Here is a 26025-nt window from a genome sequence, read left to right on the forward strand (position 1 = left end):
GGATGAGAGGAGACATGATAGAGGTGTACAAGATAATAAGAGGAATAGATAGAGTGGATAGCCAGCGCCTCTTCCCCAGGGCACCACTGCTCAATACAAGAGGACGTGGCTTTAAGGTAAGGGGTGGGAAGTTCAAGGGGGATATTAGAGGAAGGTTTTTTACTCAGAGAGTGGTTGGTGCGTGGAATGCACTGCCTGAGTCAGTGGTGGAGGCAGATACACTAGTGAAGTTTAAGAGACTACTAGACAGGTATATGGAGGAATCTAAGGTGGGGGCTTATATGGGAGGCAGGGTTTGAGAGTGGGCACAACATTGTGGGCCGAAGGGCCTGTACTGTGTTGTACTATTCTATGTTCTATGATCTATGTTCTATACATCATGGTCAGCATGTATGGGCCGAGTGGTATTTGAATTGATTTTTATTGTCACAATCTACATAGGCAAACTGAAAAGCTTGTCTTGCACACTATTCACACAGATCAATTCATTACATAGTGTATTGAGGTAGTACAAGGTAAAACAATAACAGAATAAAAGATTGGTGCTACAGTTACAGAGAAAATGCAATGCAGGTGAACATTAAAGTGCAAGATCACGATAAGGTGGATCGTGAAATCAAGAGTCCATCTTATTGTACTAGGGAACCATTCAATGGTCTTGTAACAGGTGGGTAGAAGCTATCCTTGAGCCTTATGGTATATGCTTTTAGGATTTTTTGTATCTTCTGCGCAATGAACAGGGGTGAAGAGAGAGGGTCTGGTGGAGGGGTGAGTGGAAGAGGTATTTATATATACCTGATGATAGTAATGAGAAGAGGCATATCTGGATGGTGAGATTCTTTAGGAAGGCCTCAAGAAGGATGCCACCTTCTTGAGGGACCTCCATAATTTATAAACACGAGATTCTGCAAATGCTGGAAATCTTGAGAAAGACACACAAAATGCTAGAGAAACTCAGCAATTCAGGCAGCATCCAGGAGGGGAATAAACAGTCAATGTTTTGGCCCTTCATCTGGACTGGAAAGGAAGGGGGCTTCTCTCTGAAGTGTTGACTGTTTATTCCCCTCCATAGATGCTGCCTGATTTGCTGAGTTCCTTCACTACTTTGAGAAGGAATAAAGGGATCCTATCCTGGCTGGCTGTCATTTACCAGTGGAGTTCCACAGGGGTCGGTGTGGAGACTGCTGCTTTTTACGATGTATGTTAATGATTTGGACTATGGTATTAATGGATTTGTGGCTAAATTTGCCGATGATACAAAGATAGGTGGAGGAGTGGGTACTGCTGAGGAAACAGAGAGCCTACAGAGGGACTTAGATAGTTCAGGGGAATGGGCAAAGAAGTGGCAAATGAAATACAATGTTGGAAACTGTATGGTCATGCACTTTGGTGGAAGAAGTAAACGGGCAGACTGTAATTTAGATGGGGAGAGAATTCAAATGCAGCAATGCAAAGGGACTTGGGAATCCTTATGCAAGATACCCTAAAGGTTAACCTGCAGGTTGAGTCAGTTGTGAAGAAGGTGATTGCAATGTTGGCATTTATTCCTAGAGGTATAGAATATAAGAGCAGGGATGCGATGTTGAAGCTGTATAAGGCACTTGTGAGACCACACTTGAGGTATTCTGTGTAGTTTTGGGCTCCTTATTTTAGAAAAGATATACTGAAATTGGAGAGGGTCCAGAGAAGATTCACAAGAATGATTCCAGGAATGAAGGGGTTACGCTATGAGGTACGTCTGGCAGCTCTTGGGCTGTATTCCCTGAAGTTCAGGAGAATGAGGGGGGATCTCATAGAAACACTCCGAATGTTAAAAGGCCAGAACAGATTAGATATGGCAAAGTTATTTCCCATGGTAGGGGATTCTAGGACGAGAGGGCACAACTTCAGGATTGAAGGACATCCACTTAGAACTGATATGCAGAGAAATTACTTTTATCAGAGGGTGGTAAATCTGTGGAATTTGTTGCTGTGGAGGCCAGGTCTTTGGGTGTATTTAAGGCAGAGATAGATAGGTTCTTGATTAGCCAGGACATCAAAGGGTATGGGATGAAGGCAGTGGAATGGGGATGACTGGAAGAATTGGATCAGCCCATGATTGAATAGTGGAGTAGACTCAATGGGCCGAATGGCCTACTTCTGCTCCTATATCTTATGGTCTATTTTTTGTTTGTTGCTGCACAATCTATGACCTCAGGAACATTTTTGGAATTGTCATTGACTCCCAAAAGGTCTTCTGAACCAGAGAAAAGTGAAATTAACGAATATGAGGTACAAAGTTACAGGGAGAAGACCAGTAAAAAAGCAAGAGCTGTCTCTGGAGGGAAATATAAATGGGGGAAGCAGGAACATTGTCTGAGTTGCTGGACTCAGGTTGGAGAATGAAAGGCTGGGATGCGGCGGCTTGAGAGAACTGCTTCTCTTCAGATCTTCTGAATCTTTTGACACTGGGCTTTATTGCAATCACAAGAGGAAGCCTTGAGATATGTGCCACACCATTCTCCTCCGCTCTGAAACCCAGCATCTTCTTACATCCTCTGAGGAGACTCTATGGGAGTGGGGTTGAACAGGAGGATGGTGAAAGAGAAAGTCATGTTGTAACACAATTGCAGCATGAGATCATTGAGAAACTTTCCCCTATTCCTCTTTTACTGAAAGATACATGATGTGTTCAATGCAAAACAAATCAAGCCTAGTTGAGACCTTCTCATATACAAAGCCAGTTTAATATCCTGAACAACCTGTATCCCTAAATGTTCTTCACAGTAATACCAGTAGCATTTCTTCCAATCACAGGGTGTTGACAAAGTCACCTTCATGTACAAAGTCACAGAGAAGTCAGGGGTAGGTGCTGCATGAAATTAGAACATAAAACATAGAACTGTACAGCACATAAACACCTTGCCTGTGCTGTGTTACGTACCCCGTAACTGGGTTGCCAAACCGGCAGAAGTGGATCACTCAGTTGGAGTCTGGATTACTAGAACTAAGAAAGTTTTATTAAAGAAATAAGCAACACAGTACTCTGATCAAAAGGATAATGAATGCAACAGTTCAGCAATGATAAACATACATGTACACAGAATTAAGATAAGAGGATCAATCAAACTCTATCGTTGTCTAGGGGTAAATGACCAGTTTCAAAGTGACGCAAAGTTCAGTTCAATTTAGTTCAGTTCAGTTCGCAGTAATCGCTGCCGTGGCGATGGACAGTGGGGGGAAGGAGAGAGAGAGCAAAAACGAATGAATTTTCAAGGCTTTCACACAGACCTTCGCAGTCAGCTTTCGGGCGAGTCCTTTGTGATGTCATCTGAGGTCATTGACCATGACCCCTCCGTTTCCAGATACGATCGTTTCCCTGCGGTGAACCTGGCACCCAGGCAAGGGTGGACACACACCAGGTTCCCGCCGATCGTGCCTTTCCACCCTGTGCGTTTATGGCCCGGTACTTCCCACCGACTTGTGAGAGACGCACCACTTCCAGGGTCTCGTTACCTCGGGTGTCATGTGTGTCTTGCCATAGCGAACCTGTCCCTTTTTATCCCCCTGCTGGAGTATCACCTGTCCATCACTTCAAACAGTTCAGGGTTCAAAGGGGGAGCCGATCTTGACAGCTCTCCTTCCTTCATTAACATCTCCAAATGCTGCGCCATTGTTTTCCTTATCTCTCTCTCTCCTGAAGACAGGTGGCAGACCAACTGCTGATTCCACTGGTGCCAGCCCAGGCCAGCTACATCTTAATCTATGTGTATTCTTGTCACACTTCCCCCCTTTAAGGATTTTTACCGGGGGGTAAAAATTACAAACATGAATACATTATTTGATACACACACATATACATCTTTATCAGCTATTTGGCTAATACAGCAAGTTTGAAGTTGTCAACACCTTGACAGACAGTCAGCAATCACATTTCCTGTTCCTTTTATATGTGTTATTAATAATCCCTTAGACCAGGCTCCAACTTAGCAAACTTCATAGTAGCCAAAAACACAGATGAATTGTGATCAATGTAACCTCTCATTGGGTTTCGTCCCGGACCACAATAACAAGGGTCGTCCCATTCCGACTTAGTTTTCTCTCGCAAGGGCTTAGTAGGAGGGGGAGGGGTGGTAACCGCAGAGTTATTGCAAAACTTCCTACAGTACCCCACCATCTCCAAGAGCCTTCTGAGGGCCCTCTTGTCTGTCGGGGTTGGGATGTCAGAGATAGCCCGCACTTTAGCTTGCATCGCTGCCAGCTGCCTGTGTCACCACAATTCCCAGGTAAGTGACCTTTGTGTGGCCGAACTAATTTTTTTCAAGGTTCACTATCAAGCTGGCTTCAGACAGCCGTATGACATTGCCAATACACACTTCTGTGTTCGTCAGCCGTTTAGTCACGGAATTACTTATTCTACATAGTATGGCTCGCTAGACTAACCTGGTGTAACAGACACCACCCAATGTCCCAGTTCTTTGCATCGCCTCGGGACAATCAAACACACGTGTGCGAGTCGTTTAATTACTTCTCCTAAAGAGTCGCTTTGTTCGGGGATTAAGGGAGAGACCTTATCAGCAGAGCTGGCCAAAACAATAGCCTTCTCCCATCTGGTCGATACCATACTCATCTTTTCAAAATGTTTTTTTTCTCTTATCAGGAGGACCCTAGCTTCATTGATTTCCATGCTAACACCGACTAGGTTTGTTAGCATATCAAAAGCCTGTGACCGTCTCAGTTCGCGTCGGCCATAATCAATAACATCCTTCCTCCGGTGCAGCCGGTAAACCTCTTTCATGATTCCACCAACTGTTCCCTCCAGTACTGCAAAATGTCCACCAGGGGGTACCTTGTGGGCCAGGTTAAAAACCTCATCCCCATAACTCTTTTGCACCACCCCCCATTCCTCATCTGCGGGTACGGTACTTGGCTTCCCTTTCTTCCTTAGCACTTCCTCCTCCACACAATAGCCTACTAGTTCCCTTGTTAAGTCTGTGTGTCTGTGTCAGAGAGAGCTGTCTCTGCCAAAACCATCAGCCCCTCGTCTCGCTCCTGCGCCTGCACAAATTCTTTCCTGGCTAATGCTACGTCTGTCCCAGCTCCCTCACTACCTCTTGTCTCACTACACTCCTTCTTTTCACTTTCTACCCCCTTCTCGTACAAGGCTGGCAGAAACGTCTCAGCTAAATTTACTACCGCAGTCCCGTGATGAACCTGTGAGTCCATGGGCGGGGCTTCAATGCTGTCAGGCTGACCTGTCAATCTCACTGCTTCGAACACGATTCCCCCGGCGAGGTCATTACCGAGCAAGACTTCCACGCCTTTCATCGGTAATTCGGACCTCGCCCCGATCGTGACTAGTCCAGAGACCAGGTTGCTTTGTAAGTGTATCTGGTGCAAAGGGACTGCCTCTGTCCCTTCCCCAATACCTTTGACCTTGACCTCCCCAGTCTGGGTCTCTGAGCTAAACTCTAATACACTCTTCAGTATCAGTGACTGACACGCCCCCGTGTCTCTCCAGCTCCGCACTGGAACTGGTTTTAACCCCTCCTTCACTGACACCAATCCGGCCAAGATAAACCTCTCGCACCCTTCCTGAACTTTGGCAGACCTGTCCTTCCCTAGCGGTTCGTTTACCAGCTCGATACAGCCAGTCAAAATCGCCGTTTTTCCTTTTCCCGTCTCCTTCTTTGGGGCAAAGCACCTGGACGCAAAGTGTCCGACTTTCCCGCAATTATAGCAGACGACCCCAGGAGACTTCCTACCAGACTGCTCCCGGTCTACCTTATCCTTCTCACTAGTCCCCGGCTTACTTTCTGACTTTTCTGGCGGACTCTCCCCACCGTCCTGACTACCCTTCCGGTAGCCTTTACTCGGGGCAAACTTCATTTTATGCGTCAATGCATACTCATCCGCTAACTTAGCAGTGCGGCTAACGTGGCTGCCTCTTTCTCATCTAGGTAGGGTCTCATACCCTCAGGGACACAACCTTTAAACTGCTCAATCAGGATCAGCTGTAGCAGTCTGTCATAATCCCCCTCTACCCCCTTCGAGGCGCACCAACGCTCACAATATGTCTGCATCTCATGGGCAAACTCTAAATACATGCGATCCCACTGCTTCCTCGCATTCCGGAACCTCTGCCGGTATGACTCCGGGACCAACTCATAAATCCTGAGAATGGCCTCTTTCACCACCTCGTACCTCTGAGCATCTTCCGCGGACAAAGCTGAGTAAGCTTCTTGGGCTTTCCCTTCAGTACACTCTGAAGCAAAACAACCCACTTATCCCTCGGCCAGTCCTGACTTGTAGCAACTTTTTCGAAATGAAGAAAGTACCGATCCACGTCGGTATCGTCAAATGGGGGAACCAGCCTAACCTCCTGGGTTGCCCGGAACCCTCCACCTTGGTTCGGCACGGGCCCCTGCTCTGCCCTTATCCTTAACTTCTCCAGCTTGAATTCCCTTTCCCTCTGTTTCTCCAACTGCCTCTCTCTCCCTTGCCTTTCTAACTCCCTCTCTTTCCTTTCTAACTCTCTCTCCTTCTCTTCTTGATCCAACTGTCTGTCCCTCTCTTTCTCTTCTCGCTCCAACTGCCTTACCCGGAACTCGTGCTCGAGTCTCAGTTTTTCAAGCTGCACCTGTACCGCGTCTCCAGCAGGTTTTTCAATAGACACCACCCCCAGCTCGCCTTGGGGAAACACACCTTTAGATACATAGTGCTCTACGATAGCTCTGTGTATCTCCTCTCTCCTCATCGTTGACTTCCCCTTAGCAAGATTCAACAGTTTGGCCACAGCTACCAATTCCGATTTCCTGGCATCCTCTAATGCCTCCAAGGTCGGCGCCTTTATAAATTCCTCAGCCTCCATTTCTGCTGTTTGTCTTTTCTTTCTTTTGGGAATTTTGACCCAATCAATTTACTCCGTCCCAAATTTAGCGTTCAAAATCCCGGACGAGAACCCCACTTATGTTACGTACCCCGTAACTGGGTTGCCAAACCAGCAGAAATGGATCACTCAGTTGGAGTCTGGATTACTAGAACTAAGAAAGTTTTATTAAAGAAACAAGCAACACAGTATTCTGATCAAAAGGGTAATGAATGCAACAGTTCAGCAATGATAAACATACATGTACTCAGAATTAAGATAACAGGATCAATCAAACTCTATCGTTGTCTAGGGGTAAATGACCAGTTTCAAAGTGACGCAAAGTTCAGTTCAATTTAGTTCAGTTCAGTTCGCAGTAATCGCTGCAGTGGCGATGGACAGTGGGGGGAAGGAGAGAGAGAGCAAAAACGAATGAATATTCAAGGCTTTCACACAGACCTTCGCAGTCAGCTTTCGGGCGAGTCCTTTGTGATGTCATCTGAGGTCACCGACCGTGACCCCTCCATTTCCAGATATGATCGTTTCCCTGCAGTGAACCTGGCACCCAGGCAAGGGTGGACACACACCAGGTTCCCGCCGATCGTGCCTTTCCACCCTGTGCGTTTATGGCCCGGTACTTCCCACCGACTTGTGAGAGACGCACCGCTTCCAGGGTCTTGTTACCTCGGGTGTTGTGTGTGTCTTGCCTTAGCGAACCTGTCCCTTTTTATCCCCCTGCTGGGGTATCGCCTGTCCATTACTTCAAACAGTTCGGGGTTCAAAGGGGGAGCCGATCTTGACAGCTCTCCTTCCTTCATTAACATCTCCAAATGCTGCGCCATTGTTTTCCTTATCTCTCTCTCTCCTGAAGACAGGTGGCAGACCAACTGCTGATTCCACTGGTGCCAACCCAGGCCAGCTACATCTTAATCTATGTGTATTCTTGTCACAGCTGCAATAATTTATGCCTATTTAAACTAATCCCATCTGCTTGTTCATGTCTATATTCCTCCATTCCCTATCTGTTCACATGCCTGTGTTAAATGTTGCTTTCATATCTGCTTCCACCACCACCTTGCACTTTCCAGGCACCGATCATTCTCTGTGTACAAAAAAACTTTTCCCCTAAAACTCCTTTAAAGTTGCCCCCTCTCAGTTTGACAGTTCTTCCCCAGGGATAAGACTCTGACTATCTCTGATCTCCTAGTCTTAAAAATTTCTATCAGGTTTCCTCTCAGTCTCTGACTCTGTCAAGAAAATAATCCAAGTTTGTCCAAGCTCTTTTTACAGCAAATCCAAGCTCTCTAATCCAGTTTTTGGAGAGATTGCAGAAGAGGTTCGCCAGGCTGTTGCCTGGATTAGCCATCGTTAATATACCTGTGTCAACAAATTCCTCTGGCAGCGCGTTCCATATATTAACCATAATCTGGGTGAAAAAGTGCCTCTGAAGTTTCTATTACATCTCTCCATTCTCACTTCAAACCTCTGGCCTCTAGTTTGGCAGTGATTGATGGTGACGGTCAGTGTGTGTGTGTGTGTGTGTGTGTGTGTGTGTGTGTGTGTGTGTGTGTGTGTGTGTGTGTGTGTGTGTGTGTGTGTGTGTGTGTGTGTGTGTGTGTGTGTGTGTGTGTGTGTGTGTGTGTGTGTGTGTGTGTGTGTTTTGTGTGTGTGTGCGCGCGTGCGTGCGTGCGCGCTATTGAACCCTCCCATGTTGCAGGTGGCGCTGTGTGTGGCGGTGAGCCCTCTGGTGCTGCTTTGTGTGGATGTGAGCCCTCCCATGCTGTGTGTGGCGCTGTGCCTTCTGGCACTGCGCGTTGTGTTGTCGCGCTGTTACCAGACTGCTCGACTCTGGTCGCCGTGATGCAGAAATATGAGAAATTGGAGAAAATCGGCGAAGGTAAAAGGGTCCTTCCGATCTGGGCGGGTCGGCGCTTGGGGCGTCACGAAAGCGGGGTGGGGGGTGGATGTTGATGACAAGTGTGAGGCCGCGGAGACTCCCTCGGTGCAGGGTCCCGTCACGGAGCCCGGCTGCGCTGCTGACAGGCCCCGAAGCAGCAGCAGGGGAGGACTGGTCTCCAAATTAAACCTGTTCCTTCTCACTATTCGGCGCTCCACAGTATGATGTTCCCTCGGTACCTCCCTACCCATCGTTCAATCTCTCCAGGTTTGTTGGACAAGTGTCTTAACGATCCTTTGACCCATTCATTCATTGGTGGGCACCCTGTTCTAATAGCCAAGGCTCTATTGTCTTCACTTCAAATGCGAATCCAGGTCAAATAAGATGGGGTGACGAGAGAATATTGGCTGTTTACTTTATCTGGTAAATACAGAGCTGATGGTACGTTCTTAGGATGTGAGACTGGTAATTTGTCTTTGAAAAGGGGTTTGTAGATGTAGATGTACATGCAGACGCAGAGCGTTGTAAACCGTTGGCTTTCCCTGACACCCCAAGCGCCGGCCCTCCCAGGCCAGAAAGACCCTTTTCTTTGATCCTTTATGAAGATCATGTGAACTCTAAAGCAGACAAACTGCAGGAGATTTGGATATCTGGTAAACAAAGGACGCAGTGGAGCATACAGCTAGACTTGATCATCTGCCCTTCGTGCTCCAGCTGTTCACAGTCTGCAGCATCTGGATGATGGGGTTAAGGGTAATACTGCACATAAGTCCTCAAATGGTCTGGAGCAAGCACATAAGGAATTCTGCTTATAGGTCTGGTTGTCTTACTTTAAATAAAGATAATCTTTGAAAACCACCAGGAGTCGACAGCAAGCATCTTCAGACTGCTCCACTGCTCAATAAAACATCACTGCTTTCTCACCCATGCACCTCATGCCTAAACGTCCGTTGATCTATTCCTCCAATATACCAAACAACTGAGTATCACATCCAAATCTCCTGCAGTTTGTCTTCTTGAGAGTTCTCATGATTTTCACAGTGGATCAAAGATGGGATCTTCTACCCACGCCTTTCACGTTGGATCTGGAAATGATATCTGGAGTTTTTTCTTGGCGGGTGGTAATCAGCGTGCGAGGTCCTTAGTTGCTGATGCAGTGTGAGTTTTAAAAAGAGCTTGGGCGCTTTTCAGCTTTTTTCTAGCAGGCAGCAATTAGTGTGCAGCGATAAAAAGAAAGAAAGGAAGTGTAAGCATAGCGGCCATTGTGTGAGTGGAGCATTGTTAGAGGGGTCCAGCATTGGCTCAACAGGCTTGGGTAAGCACAGTTGGAGGTTCTAAGTAAGTAAGTTGGTTTCTAGTAATTTTTTTACTGTTAGTACATACAGTGGCATGCAAAAGTTTGGGCACCCCTGGTTAAAATTTCTGTAATGTGAATAGCCAAGTGAGTAAAAGATGAACTGATTTCCAAAAGGCATAAAGTTAAAAATGACACATTTCTTTAATATTTTAAGCAAGAAAACTTTTTTATTTCCATCTTTTACAGTTTCAAAATAACAAAAAAGGAAAAGGGCCTGAAGCAAAAGTTTGGGCATCCTGCATGGTCAGTACTTAGTAACACCCCCTTTGGCAAGTATCACAGCTTGTAAACGCTTTCTGTAGCTAGCTAAGAGTCTTTCAATTTTTGTTTGGGCAATTTTTGCCCATTCTTCTTTGCAAAAGGCTTCTAGTTCTGTGAGATTCTTGGGCCGTCTTGCATGCACTGCTCTTTTGAGGTCAATCCATAGATTCTCGATGATGTTTAGGTCAGGGGACTGTGACATCTTGTTGTAGAAGCCATACTCTTTTCATCTTCAGCTTTTTTACGAGACGATGTGATGTTTGCTTCCAGAATTTGCTGGTATTTAATTGAATTCATTCTTCCCTCTTCCAGTGAAATGTTCCCTGTGCCACTGGCTGCAACACAAGCCCAAAGCATGTCGATTCACCCCCGTGCTTAACAGTTGGAGAGGTATTCTTTTCATGAAATTTTGCACCCTTTTTTCTCCAAACGTACCTTTGCTCATTGAGGCCAAAAAGTTCTATTTTAACTTCATCAGTCCACAGGACTTGTTTCCAAACTGCATCAGGCTTGTTTAGATGTTCCTTTGAACCTTTTGAGTAGAACTCTTTGGCTGCAAAAGATCATGCTTTGAGTTTGTGTTGCAGCCAGTGGCACGGGGAACATTTACTGGTAGAGGAAAGAATGAATTCAATTAAATACCAGCAAATTCTGGAAGCTAACATCACACCGTTTGTAAAAAAAAGCCGAAGATGAAAATAGGATGGCTTCTACAACAGGATAAACACACCTCAAAATGCACAATGGACTACCTCAAGAGGCACAAGCTGAAGGTTTTGCCATGGCCCTCACAGTCCCTTGACCTAAACATCATCAAAAATCTGTGGATAGACCTCAAAAGAGCAGCGCATGCAAGACGGCCCAAGAATCTCACAGAACTAGAAGCCTTTTGCAAGGAAGAATGGGCGAAAATCCCCCAAACAAGAATTGAAAGACTCTTAGCTGGCTACAGAAAGCGTTTACAAGCTGTGATACTTGCCAAAGGGGGTGTTACTGCCATGAAGGGTGCCCAAACTTTTGCTTCATACCCTTTTCCTCTTTTGTTATTTTGAAACTGTAAAAGATGGAAATAAAAAAGTTTTCTTGCTTAAAATATTAAAGAAATGTGTCATCTTTAACTTTATGCCTTTTGGAAATCTGTTCATCCTGTACTTGCTTAGCTATTCACAGTAACAGAAATTTTGACCGGGGTGCCCAAACTTTTGCATGCCACTGTAGCTAGTGTGCTAGAAATGGATTTGGAGGAGGTATGTTCCTTGTGTGAGATGTGGGAACTCTGGGAGACCTCCAGTCTACTTGATAAATAAATATGTACGAAGTGCATCAAGCTGCACCTCTTCAGAGACCCTTTTAAGCAACTGGAGCTGCAGCTCAATAACCTTGGGCTCACATGGGAGAATGAGGAGGTGATAGTAAGCTCAGAAAGGTAGTCACCCCTAAATTGCATGTCACAGGTCCCCGATCAGGAGAGGGAAAGGGAGTAAGCAGCCAGTGCAGAGTACCCCTGTGACCATTCTCCTCAATAATAAGTATACTGCTTTGGAAAAGTATACCACTTATTTCCCATGGTAGGGTAGTCTAGGACAAGAGGGCACGACTTCAGGATTGAAGGACGTCCATTTAGAAGAAAGATGCGGAGAAATTACTTTAGTCAGAGGGTGGTAAATCTGTGGAATTTGTCACCACAAGTGGCTGTAGAGGCCAAGTCATTGGGTTCACTTAAGGCAGAGATAGATAGGTTCTTGATTAGCCAGGGCTGCAAAGTGTATGGGGTGAAGGCAGGGGATTGGGGATGACTGGAAGGCTTGGATCAGCCATGATTGAATGGCGGAGCAGACTCGATGGGCAGAATGGCCTACTTCTGCTCCTATATCTTATGGTCTTATAGTCTTATGGAGACTTTTGGGAGGGAATGACCTAGCAGGGGGAAGTTGTAGCACCCAAGTCTCTGGAACTGTGTCTAGCTCAGTGGCTCAGGAAGAGGGGAAAAGAGTAGTGATGGGAGATTCTATAATTAGAGGAGCAGAAAGTAGATTCAGTGGACATGAAAGAGACACCTGGATGGTATGTTACTTACCAAGTGCCAGGGTTAGGGATGTTTTGGAATTGGTCCACGGTATTCTAAAGGGGGAGAAGTTGTACATATTGGTACCATCGATATACAATAGAGAGGAAAAGGGAGGTGGTCCTGAAGAGAGAATATAGGAAGTTAGAAAGAAAGTTGAAAAACAGGACTTGTAGAGTAGTAATCTCAGGATTGCAGCCATGTACTAGTGAGGGTAAGAATAGGATAATTTGGCTATGTATGTGTGACTGAAGAATTAGTGCTGGGGGCAGGATTTCATTCAGATTTATGGATCGTTAGGATCTGTTCTGGGGAAGGTATGACCTGTGCAAAAAGGATGGGTTACACCTGAACCTTAGTGGGACCGGTATCTTTGCGGGCATGTTTGCTAGAGCTATTGGGGAGGGTTTAAACTAATTGGGTAGGAGAATGGGAACCAGAGTGATAGGACTAAGGATGGGGCAGTTGGTATACAAGTAGCTGCAGTGTGTAGTGAGATTACAAGGAAGGACAGGCAGATGAAAGGACAAATTTGAAGTCAGTGGAATGAGTTAAAGTGTAACAGAGAACCAAAATCAAAAAAGGATGATGATAACAGGACTGAAGATGTTATATGTGAATGCAGGCAGTATATGGAATAATGTAGATGATCTTGTAGCGCAGTTAGAGATTGGCTGGTATGACTTTGTGGGCATCTCTGAGTCATGGCTGAAAGAGGATTAAAGTTGGGAGCTTAACATCCAAGGATACACATTGTATCGAAAAGACAGGCGGGTAGCAGAGGGGATGGGGTGGCTCTGTTGGTAAAAAAACTAAATCCTGAGAAAGGAGTGACAAAGGATTGGAAGACGTTGAATCCTTGTGAGTATAGTTAAGAAACTACAATGGTAAAAAGACCCAAATGGGTGTTATAAATTCCAAACAGTAACCAGGATGTGGGCTACAAATTACAATGGGAGATAAAAAAAGTGGCTTGTAAAAAGGGCAATGTTGCAATTATCATGGAGAATTTCACTATGCAGGTGGATTGAGGAAATCTGGTTGGTGTTGGATCCCAAGAGAGAGAATTTACAGAATGCCTAAGAGATGTGCTTTTGGAGTAGTTTGTGGTGGAGTCCACGAGGGGAATGGTAGTTCAGAATTGGGTGTTATAGAATGACCCAGATTTGATTAGTAAGCTTAAGATAAAGGAGCCCTTAGGAGGCAGTGATCATAATATGATAGAATTCACCCTTGCATTTTGAGAAGGATAAACTAAAATTTCATGTATCTATATTACAATGGAGTAAAGGGAACTATAGAGGCATGAGAGAGGAGCTGGCCAAAGTAGATTACAAGGAGACAATAGCAGGGATGACAGCAGAACAGCAAAAGCCGGTGTTTCTGCGGGAAATTCAGAGGGTACAAGAAAGATACAACCCGAAGATGAAGAAGTATTCTAAAGAGAATGAGGCAACCGTAATGGAGAAGGGAAGTCAAAAAGAGCATAAAAGGAAAAGAGAAGGCATATAATATAGCAAAAATTAGTGGGAATGTGGAGGATTGGGAAGCTTTTAAAAAACAACGTGAGACAACTAAAAAAAGTCATAGAGAAGAGATGAAACATGACGACATGCTAGCCAGTAATAAAAGTGGATACAAAAAGTTTTTCAGATATATAAAAATAAAAGAGAGGCGAGTCTGGATATCGGTCTGCTGGAAAATTATTCTGGAGAGATAATGAGGGGACAAAGAAATGGTAGAGGAACTTAATAAGTATTTTGTGTAAGTCTACACTGTGGAAGAGGTTTAGAGAATACCAAAATGCAAGTGTGTCAGGGGGCTGAAGTGAGTATCCTTGCTATTACTACGAAGCTACTTGGGGAGTTGAAAATTCTGAAGTTAATTAAGTCAACTGGATCAATAGATTACACCCCAGGGTTCTGAACGTAGTAGCTGAAAAGATTGTGGAGGCATTCGTAATGATCTTTCAGGAGTCAGTAGATTCTGGAGTGGTTCCTGAGGACAGGAAAATTGCAAATGTCACTCCACTCTGAAGGAGGCAGACAAAGGAAATTATAGCCTAGTTAGCCTGACTTTAGTGGTTGAAAGATCTTGGAGTCTATTATTAAGGATGAGTTTTGGAGTACATGATAAAACGAAGGCCCTTTTCATGTTAGCCTTTTCTGCTTTGGGAAAAAAAAATCTCTGCCTATCCACTCAATCTATTTCTCTCAACGCCTTGTACACCTCTTTCAAGTGACCTGTCTTTCACCCTCACTCCAGAAAGAGAAGCCCTAGCTCACTTTGCTATCCTCATAAGGCACACTCTCTAATCCAGGCAGTTCCTGGTAAATTTCCACACACTCTGTAAAGCTTCCACATCCTTCCTCCAATGAGGCAATCAAAACTGAACACAATACTTCAAGTGAGGTTTAACCAGAGTTTTATAGGTCTGCCACATTACCTCACAGCTCTTGAACTCAAATTCAGTCCCGTGACTCATGATGGCCAACGTGCTATATGCCTTCTTAACCACTCAATTAACTTACACTGCAACTGTGAGGGATCTGAAGGGTATTAAAAGGGACACTTTTTTGTGCAAGGGAATTGTCCCTTGGGCTAAGTCACAACCAGTGCTAGAAGTTGGAGATGGGGACAAATATGTCAGAGAGAGAGAAGGTGGCATGAAAGGCTGTCAGATCTGTGGTTCCTTCTGACATTGCAGAGATCAGCTAATTAAATGGATAAGTCTTGTGTTGTTTCCATATTATCCAATTAATCATTTGTTTTTTCTTTCTGTATTCCATTTACTATCACTTTGATAAAGTTATTTCTTGCTTTCAACACTTGAACAGTGCCTCCCTTTGATTGCAAATACATATGCAAGTACCCTGAGCTGAATTAGAAAAAAAACACAGAACAAATTTTTGAAATAATTTTTGTTACACAATTGGTATAGTTGGCAGGATTCAGCATAAAGTGCACTATGTTTCACAGACAGCAGGACATAACCGCAGGTGAGACTGAGCTTAAGATACTGGGATGGACAGGTAACACCTATGGTTTTGTGACAATGAGCAGCATCCTGTCTACATGTTGTTGCCTTCCCACGTGTTGGAGAACTGAGATGGTGAGCAGTAGTGGTGATGTCCTGGGCATGGTAGCCGTTCTGCTAATTCAGATAGCGTTTCCCCAAAGGGAGGAGAGTAAAGATACAGCCTGTTAGATCTTGCTGTGTGCATTGAAAATGACATTTGAGGTGTTTAGGGCAGCAGAACAACAAGAGGCCACCCTTACTGAAAAAATGGGAATCCTTAACAGTAAAATTTTGCCTTAATTGAATTGGCTGCTGGCCCAAGAACAAGCTAACAAAGTTGAAACTCAGCAACTCAGCCTAACATGTAAACTGCTTAAAGCATAGCACAAAGATTGAGCAAAGCTGAGGGATCAGGATCTGGATCTGGATTGCGTCAAAGTGAGTGAATTAACAGCTAGGGGTTAGGATCCTGACATCTGGGATGGCGATATATAGTGTGACATGATACTCGACATGGTAATGGTCCTGACCCTCTCACTGACTGATGCAGCACAGATAGAAGACCCCTTTGGCATGGTACACACGCAGACAGTCCCAATTTCCTGCATTCGGCCCACATACCTCCAAGTCTGCCCTTCCATTTACCTATGCAAGTGTTTTTTAAATGACAGTCTTGCACCTGCCTCAAACACTCCCTTTGGCAGCTCATTCCAAATACTCAGCACTCTCTATCATAAAGGTTGCCCCCTCAAGACCCTTTTAAATCTCTCCTTCTCACTCTAAATCTTTTTCTCCTAGTTTTGAACTCCTCTATCCTGGAGAAAAGATTGATGCCATCGACCTTATCTATGCCTTTCATAATTTTAAACCTTTCTATAAGGCTGCCCTTCATTCTCCGATGTTCCAAGGAATGAAGACAGCCTGACCAATTTCTCCCAATAATTGTTGTAGTCATAGAATAACACAACATGGGAAAAAGGTGCTTCAGCCCAAATGGTCAATGCCAACAACACCATCTTGATTCTCTGTGAGGCCCAGTGGCTTGAGCCCTTAACCGTCCAGTTCTTCCCCTCTTGTTTTTCACACAGAGGGTGTTGGGTATTTTGAAAGAACTGCCAGAGGAAGTGTGGAGGTGTAACAATTACAATGCTTAAAGAACATCTGAACAGGCACACGTATAGGAAAGGTTAAGAGGAACATGAGCCAAATGTGGGGGAATGGGATCAGCTCAGGTAGCTGCACTTGGACAAGGTGTGCTGAAGAGTCTGTTTCTATTGTCTAATTCTGTGAGTCTAAATTTGGAAATGCCATCAGCATCTATTCTCCTTACTCAGGAACCTATGGGACAGTGTTTAAAGCAAAGAACAAAGAAACTCATGAAATTGTGGCACTGAAGAGAGTTCGACTGGATGATGATGATGAGGTAAATGATCCAAAAAATCTCGGGTGCAACTCACTTGTACCTGTTGTGATAGGACATAGTTTGTTCCCTGGAGTACGGGAGATGTCTGTATCCCCTGCAGTTGTAGTGTAACCTCTACTCTAGGGTTATATGTCTGCTGGAGAGCACCCGGGAACGCAGAATTTGGGGTTACAATGTGTATTTCGGCCCTCTGGGGTGGCATTTTGCTCGGGGGAAGCTTAGGGAGCTGCAGGATGTGACTGAATTTAGCTAGCGTTAACATATCTGGCTATGGTCCCCTTGAGTTACAGCGTATGAAGCACCCTCTGCAGTTAAAGCCAGAAGCTGATCCACATAATTTATTTGTGTTCTTTCTCACTCAGGGGGTGCCCAGCTCAGCCCTACGAGAAATCTGTCTTCTGAAGGAGCTGAAACATAAAAACATTGTGAGGTAGGAGTAATCTGCTGGTCAGAAGGATGTGGACACTGCAGAAGATAGTGTGGCTGATCTTTTACCACAGCACCACTCTCCTCTACCAACTACTGATTACCTAAATATTTTAAAGTTTCCTAGCTTGTCTTTAGTGTACACAGCAACTGAGTCTCCACTTGTCTCCAGGTGGAGAATTCCAAATATTTATCACTTTCTGGGTGAAGAAATATTTTTCTTCTCAGTGCTACATGGATGATTCCTCATCCCTGGCCCAGCGGGAGTTCACATCACCCCTGCTTCTATCCTTTCCAGCTCATATGAATTCTGCTCATTTTATTCATATCATCTCATGCTTTTAAAGTGAGCTCAGGCCCTGTTGCTTAAACTCTTCCTGTAAAAGTTAAAGAGTTTTAATAAGAGAGGAAGTGGGACTTGTACAACAATGAACCATACAGCACAATATGGACCCTTCGGTCCTCAATGTTGTGCCAGCTTATTAACCTACTTCAAGATCAATTGAGCCCTTCCCTCCCATATAGCCTTCCACTTTTCTTTGATCCAAATGTCCCTCATGTACCTGCCTCTACCACCACCCATTGTAGTGTGTTGCACACATCCACCACTCTTTGTGTTTCTGTGTAAAGTAAAACAAGAACCCCCTCTGACAACCCCCCTGTAATTTTCTCCAATCACTTTAACATTATGACCCCTTGTTTTAGCCATTTCTGTCCTGGGAAAATGTCTCTGGCTGTCAACTCTATCAATGCCTCTTTTCATTTTATACACCTCTATCATGTCACCTCTCAACCTCCTTCGCTCCAAAAAGAACTTGCTCAACCTATCCTCATGAGACATGCTCTGTAATCTAGGAAGCATCTTGGTAAATAATCTCTGCATTTTTGTATTTCTGTGTAATAAGGGGACCAGACCTGCACACAATACTTCAAGCGTAGTGTGTTAACTAGAGTTTTATAGAGATGCAACTTTACATCACAACTCTTGAACTCAACATCCGCCCCCAACTTTGAAGGCGGACTGTTATCGACTTTGAGGGATCTATGAATGTGGACCCCAAGATCCCTCTGTTCCTACACACTGCTAAGAATTCTGCCATTTAACCCGAAATCCTGCCTTCAACTTCAGCCTTCTAAAGTGAATCACTTCACACTTTTCCGGATTAAACTCTGCCTCTTCTCAGTCCAGCTTTGTGTAATAGGATTGCTCTCATGAATCCAATGGGCCTGTGTCATGACAGATATTATGATATAACACAGGAACGAGAGTAGGCTACTTGGTCATTCACTATGATGATGGCTGACCTAACCCAGGCCTCAACTCCACTTCTGTGTCAATTTCTCATGGCTTTCAGTTCCCTTATATTTCTCGTTACTTGGACAGTACAGCACAGGAGTGGGCTCTTTGGTCCATGATGTCTGTGCCAACCATAATGCCAATTTAAAGTGGGCATCTCCCTGCACATTGTATCTATCAATTCCCTGTCTGTCTAGGAGCTTGTCTAATTGTCTCCTATCCACACTTGTATCTACTTCCACCACTTTCCCTGGCAGTGTGTTTCCATCACCTCCCACTTCTGAGTAAAAACAAAGTTGCCTCCTAAATGTTCTTTTAGAAACTTCCCCTTTTGTCTTTAGTATCTTATATTTCTAACATGGGAAAAAGACTGATCATCTACTCTGTCTAAGACTCCAGAAATTTTATAAACATTCATCAGGTCTCCCTTTAGCCTCTGAGGGTCCAGAGAAAACAGTCCAAGTTTGTCCAACTGCTCCTTATAGCCAATACTCTCAATTCCAGGCTACATCCTGATGAACCCCTTCTGCACCTTCTTCACACTCTCCACATCTTTCCTGTAATGGGCGACCAGAACTACACACAATACTTCAACTGCGGCCTAGCCAAAGTTTTATACAGCTGCAGCATGACTTCCTGACTTTTATAATCGACGTCCTAGCAACAAGCATGCCAAACACGTTCTTTAACATCCTGTATCTACATGTATTGCTATTTCCTGGGAGCTACGGACCCACATCTCAAGATCGCTCTGTACCTCAATGCTTCAAAGTGTAACACCTCATACTGGTACATATTAAACTCCATCTACTTTCTCGCTGTTATTTTTCTAGCTTGTCTATATCCCAAAATGTGCACTTCTAGTAACTTGATTTGTACTATATCTTTCCACATATTGACTGGGAGTCCCATTCTGTAAAAGGACTAGATGGGATAGAGTTTGTCATATGTGTTCAGGAAAGTTTTCTTCATCAGTACATAGAAGACCCAACAAGAGAGCGTGCCATTCTGGATCTGCTATCCAGATCTGCGAAATGTGGATTGGGACAAGCTGTTTTCTGCAAAGGTACACTTGTAAAGTGGGAGGCCTTCAAAAATGAAATTTTGAGAATTGAAAGCTTGTATGAACCTGTCAGAGTAAAAGGTAAAGATAACAGGTGTAGGGAACCTTGGTTTTCAAGAGATATTGAGGCCCTGGTTAAGAGATAAAAGGAGGTGCATAGCAGGTATAGGCAAGTAGGAACAAGTAAGTTGCTTATAGAGTAGAAAGAATGTAAGAGAACACTTCAGAAATAAATCAGGAAAACTAAAAGAAGGCATGAGGTTGCTGTAGCAGTCAGGGTGAAGGAGAATCCTAAGGGATTCTATAGATATGTCAAGAGCAAAAAGATTGCTAGGGACAAGATTGTTTCTCTGGAACACCAGAATGGTAAAATATGTGTGGAGCTAAAACAGGTAGGGAAGATCTAAAGTAAATTCTTTGCATCCATATTTATTCAGCAGACAGATACAGAGTCGATAGAAGTGAGGCAAAGCAGCATCAACTTCAACAACCCTGGACAGTTTACAGAGAAAGAAGTGTTTGCTACTCAGAGACAAATCAGAGTGGATAAATCCCTAGGCTCTGACAAGGCGTTCCCTTGGACCCTATGGGAGGCAAGTGCAAAAATTGCCGGGGACCTAGCAGGGTTACTTAAAACATCTTTAGTGACAGGAGAGGCACAAGACCATTGGTGGATAGCCAGTGTTGTTCCACTGTTTAAAAAAGGCTCCAAACATAAACCAGGCAATTATAGGCCAATGATTTTGACATTAGTTGTGGGAAAGTTATTGGAAGGTTTTATAAGGGGCTGGATATATAAATATTTGGATAGACATGGACTGATTAAATATAGTCAGCATGGCTTTGTGTGTGGTAGATCATGTCTAACCAATCTTATAATATTTTTTGAGGAAGTTACCAGGAAAGTGGATGAAAGCAAGGCAGTAGATATTGTCTACATGGATTTCAGTAAGGCATTTGACAAGGTCCCGCATAGGAGGCTGGTCAAGGAGGTTCAGTTGCCCGGTATTCAGGATGAAGTAGCAAATTGGATTAGACGTTGGCTTTGTGGGAGAATCCAGAGAGTGGTAGTATAAGGTTGCCTCTCTGACTGAAGGTTTGTACCTAGTGGTGTGTCACAGGATCTGGTGCTGAGGGCAGAAAATCTGGTTCAATTCCAACCTCCAGCACTGTGCAATTTGCACCTTCTCTCTGTGACTGAGTGGGGTCCCACTGGGCGCTTTGGTTACCTCCCTAATCCCAACAATCTGTGGGTTAATTAGTTCATTGACACTCTAAATTGCCCCTGGTGTGTAAATGAGGGAAAGAATTTGAGGAGAGTTGACAAGAATGGGGAGAATAAGACAAAATGTGTCTAATGTAGGATTAGCGATGGTTGATATGGACTCAGTGAACCAAAGGGCCTATTTCTGTATAGAACATAGAATAGTACAGCACAGTACAGGCCCTTTGGCCCACAATATTGTGCCGACCCTCAAACCCTGCCTCCCATATAAGCCCCCACTTTAGATTCCTCCATATACCTGTCTAGTAATCTCTTAAACTTCACTAGTGTATCTGCCTCCACCACTGACTCAGGCAGTGCATTCCACGCACCAACCACTCTCTGAGTAAAAAACCTTCCTCTAATATCCCCCTTGAATTTCCCACCCCTTACCTTAAAGCCATGTCCTCTTGTATTGAGCAGTGGTGCCCTGGGGAAGAGGCGCTGGCTATCCACTCTATCTATTCCTCTTATTATCTTGTACACCTCTATCATGTCTCCTCTCATCCTCCTTCTCTCCAAAGAGTAAAGCCCTAGCTCCCTTAATCTCTGATCATAATCCATACTCTCTAAACCAGGCAGCATCCTGGTAAATCTCCTCTGTACCCTTTCCAATGCTTCCACATCCTTCCTATAGTGAGGTGACCAGAACTGGACACAATACTCCAAGTGTGGCCTAACCAGAGTTTTATAGAGCTGCATCATTACATCGTGACTCTTAAACTCTATCCCTCGATTTATGAAAGCTAACACCCCATAAGCTTTCTTAACTACCCTATCCACCTGTGAGGCAACTTTCAGGGATCTGTGGACATGTACCCCCAGATCCCTCTGCTCCTCTGCACTACCAAGTATCCTGCCATTTACTTTGTACTCTGCCTTGGAGTTTGTCCTTCCAAAGTGTACCACCTCACACTTCTCTGGGTTGAACTCCATCTGCCACTTCTCAGTCCACTTCTGCATCCTATCAATGTCTCTCTGCAATCTTTCACAATCCTCTACACTATCTACAACACCACCAACCTTTGTGTCGTCTGCAAACTTGCCAACCCACCTTTCTACCCCTACATCCAGGTTGTTAATAAAAATCACGAAAAGTAGAGGTCCCAGAACAGATCATTGTGGGACACCACTAGTTACAATCCTCTAATCTGAATGTACTCCCTCCACCACCACCCTCTGCCTTCTGCAGGCAAGCCAATTCTGAATCCACCTGGCCAAACTCCCCTGGATCCCATGCCTTCCAACTTTCTGAATAAGCCTACCTTGTGGAACCTTGTCAAATGCCTTACTAAAATCCATATAGATCACATCCGCTGCACTACCCTCATCTATATGCCTGGTCACCTCCTCAAAGAACTCTATGAGGCTTGTTAGACACGATCTGTTCTTCACAAAGCCATGCTGACTGTCCCTGATCAGACCATGATTCTCTAAATGCCTATGGATCCTATCTCTAAGAATCTTTTCCAACAGCTTTCCCACCACAGACGTAAGGCTCACTGGTCTATAATTACCCGGACTATCCCTACTACCTTTTTTGAACAAGGGAACAACATTCGCCTCCCTCCAATCCTCCGGTACCATTCCCGTGGACAACGAGGACATAAAAATCCTAGCCAGAGGCTCAGCAATCTCTTCTCTCGCCTCGTGGAGCAGCCTGGGGAATATTCCGTCCGACCCCGGGGACTTTTCTATCCTAATGTATTTTAACAACTCCAACACCTCCTCTCCCTTAATACCAGCATGCTCCAGAACATCAACCTCACTCATATTGTCCTCACCATCATCAAGTTCCCTCTCATTGGTGAATACCGAAGAGAAATATTCATTGAGGACCTCGCTCACTTCCACAGCCTCCAGGCACATCTTCCCACCTTTATCTCTAATTGGTCCTACCTTCACTCCTGTCATCCTTTTGTTCTTCACATAATTGAAGAATGCCTTTGGGTTTTCCTTTACCCTACTCACCAAGGCCTTCTCATGCCCCCTTCTTGCTCTTCTCAGCCCCTTCTTAAGCTCCTTTCTTGCTTCCCTATATTCCTCAATAGACCCATCTGATACTTGCTTCCTAAACCTCATGTATGCTGCCTTCTTCCTCCTGACTAGATTTTCCACCTCACTTGTCACCCATGGTTCCTTCACCCTACCATTCTTTATCTTCCTCACCGGGACAAATTTATCCCTTACATCCCGCAAGAGATCTCTAAACATCGACCACATGTCCATAGTACATTTCCCTGCAAAAACATCATCCCAATTCACATCCACAAGTCCTAGCCTTATAGCCTCATAATTTGCCTTTCCCCAATTAAAAATTTTCCTGTCCTCTTTGATTCTATCCTTTTCCATGATAATTATAAGGGCCAGGGAGCGGTGGTCACTGTCCCCCGGATGCTCACCCACTGAGAGATCTGTGACCTGACCCATTTCGTTACCTAGTACTAGATCTAGTATGGCATTCCCCCTGGTCGGCCTGTCCACATACTGTGACAGGAATCCATCCTGGACACACTTAACAAATTCTGCCCCATCTAAACCCTTGGAACTAATCAGGTGCCAATCAATATTAGGGAAGTTAAAGTCACCCATGATAACAACCCTGTTATTTTTGCACCTTTCCAAAATCTGCCTCCCAATCTGCTCCTCTGCTGCTACCAGGGGGCCTATAGAATACCCCCAGTAGAGTAACTGCTCACTTCCTGTTCCTGACTTCCACCCATATTGACTCAAAAGAGGATCCTGCTACATTACCCACCCTTTCTGTAGCTGAAATAGTATCCCTGACCAGTAATGCCACCCCTCCCCTTTTTCCGCCCTCTCTATCCCTTTTAAAGCACTGAAATCCAGGAATATTGAGAATCCATTCCTACCCTGGTGCCAGCCATGTCTCTGTAATGGCCACTACATCATAATTCCATGTATGTATCCAAGCTCTCAGTTCATCACCTTTGTTCCTGATGCTTCTTGCATTGAGGTACACACATTTCAGCCCTTCTACCTTCCTGTCTTTACACTGTTTATTCTGCTTCTCTTCCCTCAAAGCCTCTCTGTATGTTAGATCTGGCTTTACTCCATGCACTTCTTTCACTGCTCTATCGCTCTGGGTCCCATCCCCCTTGCAAATTAGTTTAAACTCTCCCGAACCATGCTAGCAAACCTACCTGCAAGGATATTGCTCCCCCTTGAGTTCAGGTGCAACCCATCCAATCTGTACAGGTCCCACCTTCCCCAGAAGAGATCCCAATGATCTAAAAATCTAAAACCCTGCTCCCTGCACCAACTCCTCAGCCACGCATTCAACTGCCATCTCCTCCAATTCTTACCATCTCTGTCACGTAGCACTGGCAGCAATCCTGAGAACGTCACCCTTGAGGTCCTGTTCTTCAGCCTTCTGCCTAATTCCCAAAACTCACACTTCAGGACCTCATCCCTCTTCCTGCCTATGTCGTTGGTCCCAACATGTATCACGACTTCTGGTTGCTTTCCCTCTCGTATCAGGATGTCGTGCACCCTGTCAGAGACATCCCGGACCCTGGCACCCGGGAGGCAACAAACCATGCGGGTGTCCTTCTCACGTCCACAAAATCTCCTGTCTGCTCTCCTGACTATAGAGTCTCCAATGACAACAGCTCTCCTCTTCTCCATCCCACCCTTCTGCACCACAGGGTCAGACTCGGTGCCGGAGGCCCTGCCACCGTGGCTCACACCTGGTCGGTCGTCCCCGCCGACAGTATCCAGGACAGTAAACTTATTATTCAGGGGAATGGCTACAGGGGTGCTCTGCACTACCTGTCTGCTCACCTTCGCTTTCTCCCCTCTGACTGTCACCCAATGACCTGCTTCTGACAGCCTAGGTGTGACTACCTCCCTATCATATACTTTGTGTGATTATAAGTCTATGAACACCATCTCATGCCAACTTTTTCTGATAACAGATCTGGTTGTGTTAGTTGTAAAACCTGGGAACAGGTTTCATGCTGGAACATTCGTATCTGAGCTGAGAAATAACACATTAATTCCCCTACTGGAAGTTCTCAATCTGATCTTCATTTTCTTTTCTCTCCAAAGGCTGCACGATGTTCTTCACAGTGATAAGAAGCTGACTCTCGTGTTTGAATATTGTGATCAGGTAACTGCTGCAGCCTGGCCTCCCATCATCAGCAGGGAGCAACTGAGCCCATTACAGTTTGAGGAGTTGATGTGGGAGAACCATAAGACATTGGAGCAGAATTAGGCAATTTGGCCCATCAAGTCTGCTTTGATCATAACTGATGTATTTTTCTCTTTCAACCCCATTCTCATGTCTTCTCATAACTTTTGGTATCCTTACTAATCAAGAACCTATCAACCTGTACTTTAATTATACCCAATGACTGCCTCCACAGCTGGCTGTGGCAATGAATTCCATAGATTCACCACCCTCTGGCTAAAAAAAAACTTCCTTCTTATTTCTGTTATAAGGGAACATCCAATTCTGAGGTGGTGCCCTCTGGTCCTAGAGTTTTGCACTGTTGGAAACAGCTCTCTACGTCCATTCTTTCTTGTTTTTCAAGTTTTAATGATAACAGACACTCAGGTCCTGCAGGTAGAATCTAAATGACATGTTTCAGAAGACATGAAATGGCACTTGGTCCTCAGTCAGAATACTGAGGTATGTACCGATCTGTGCTTTAAAAACACACCTGCTGAGGTTGCTTTCAACTGTGATGAGATCTGACAGCAATGAGTTGCCTGACAGCTCAGTGTGGTGACACTGCCTGTGAAGCTGGTGTTGAGCAGGCTGGGGAGAGTGGTGCAACCTTTCCACGCCGAGGTGTGGCACTGTCGCAGTGTGTTTGCGTTTTTCTGAGCACCAGCAACAACTGTACCATGTGTTGATAGGCCAAGCTAGATCCTCCAATCTCTCCTCCGCTCTCTTGCAGAGTAAGGCAGTCCAAAACTAGAGGGCATAGGTTAGGATGAGTGGAGAAATATTTGAAAGAAATCCAAGTCAGGTTTATTATCACTGACATATGTTGTGAAATTTGTTGTTTTGCAGCAGCAGTGCAATGCAATACATAAAAATTACTGTAACGCAACAAGTATATAAAAATAAGTAGTGCA

General features: G+C 44.7%; 1 protein-coding gene across 1 annotated transcript in view; it reads left to right on the forward strand.

Moving 5' to 3' along the window:
• Window positions 1-8652: 8652 nt before the first annotated feature.
• Window positions 8653-26025, forward strand: part of cdk5 (cyclin dependent kinase 5) — a 76972-nt gene continuing 59599 nt past the window's right edge. The window contains exons 1-4 of the mRNA XM_072257134.1: window positions 8653-8744; window positions 16781-16869; window positions 17232-17299; window positions 24991-25051. Of these exons, the coding sequence (XP_072113235.1) occupies window positions 8708-8744; window positions 16781-16869; window positions 17232-17299; window positions 24991-25051 (255 nt within the window). The 5' untranslated portion in view covers window positions 8653-8707. The remainder of the gene's footprint in view (window positions 8745-16780; window positions 16870-17231; window positions 17300-24990; window positions 25052-26025) is intronic.

The sequence above is a fragment of the Mobula birostris genome, chromosome 1 (assembly GCF_030028105.1).
Source record: "Mobula birostris isolate sMobBir1 chromosome 1, sMobBir1.hap1, whole genome shotgun sequence".
Classification (NCBI taxonomy): Eukaryota; Metazoa; Chordata; class Chondrichthyes; order Myliobatiformes; family Myliobatidae; genus Mobula; species Mobula birostris.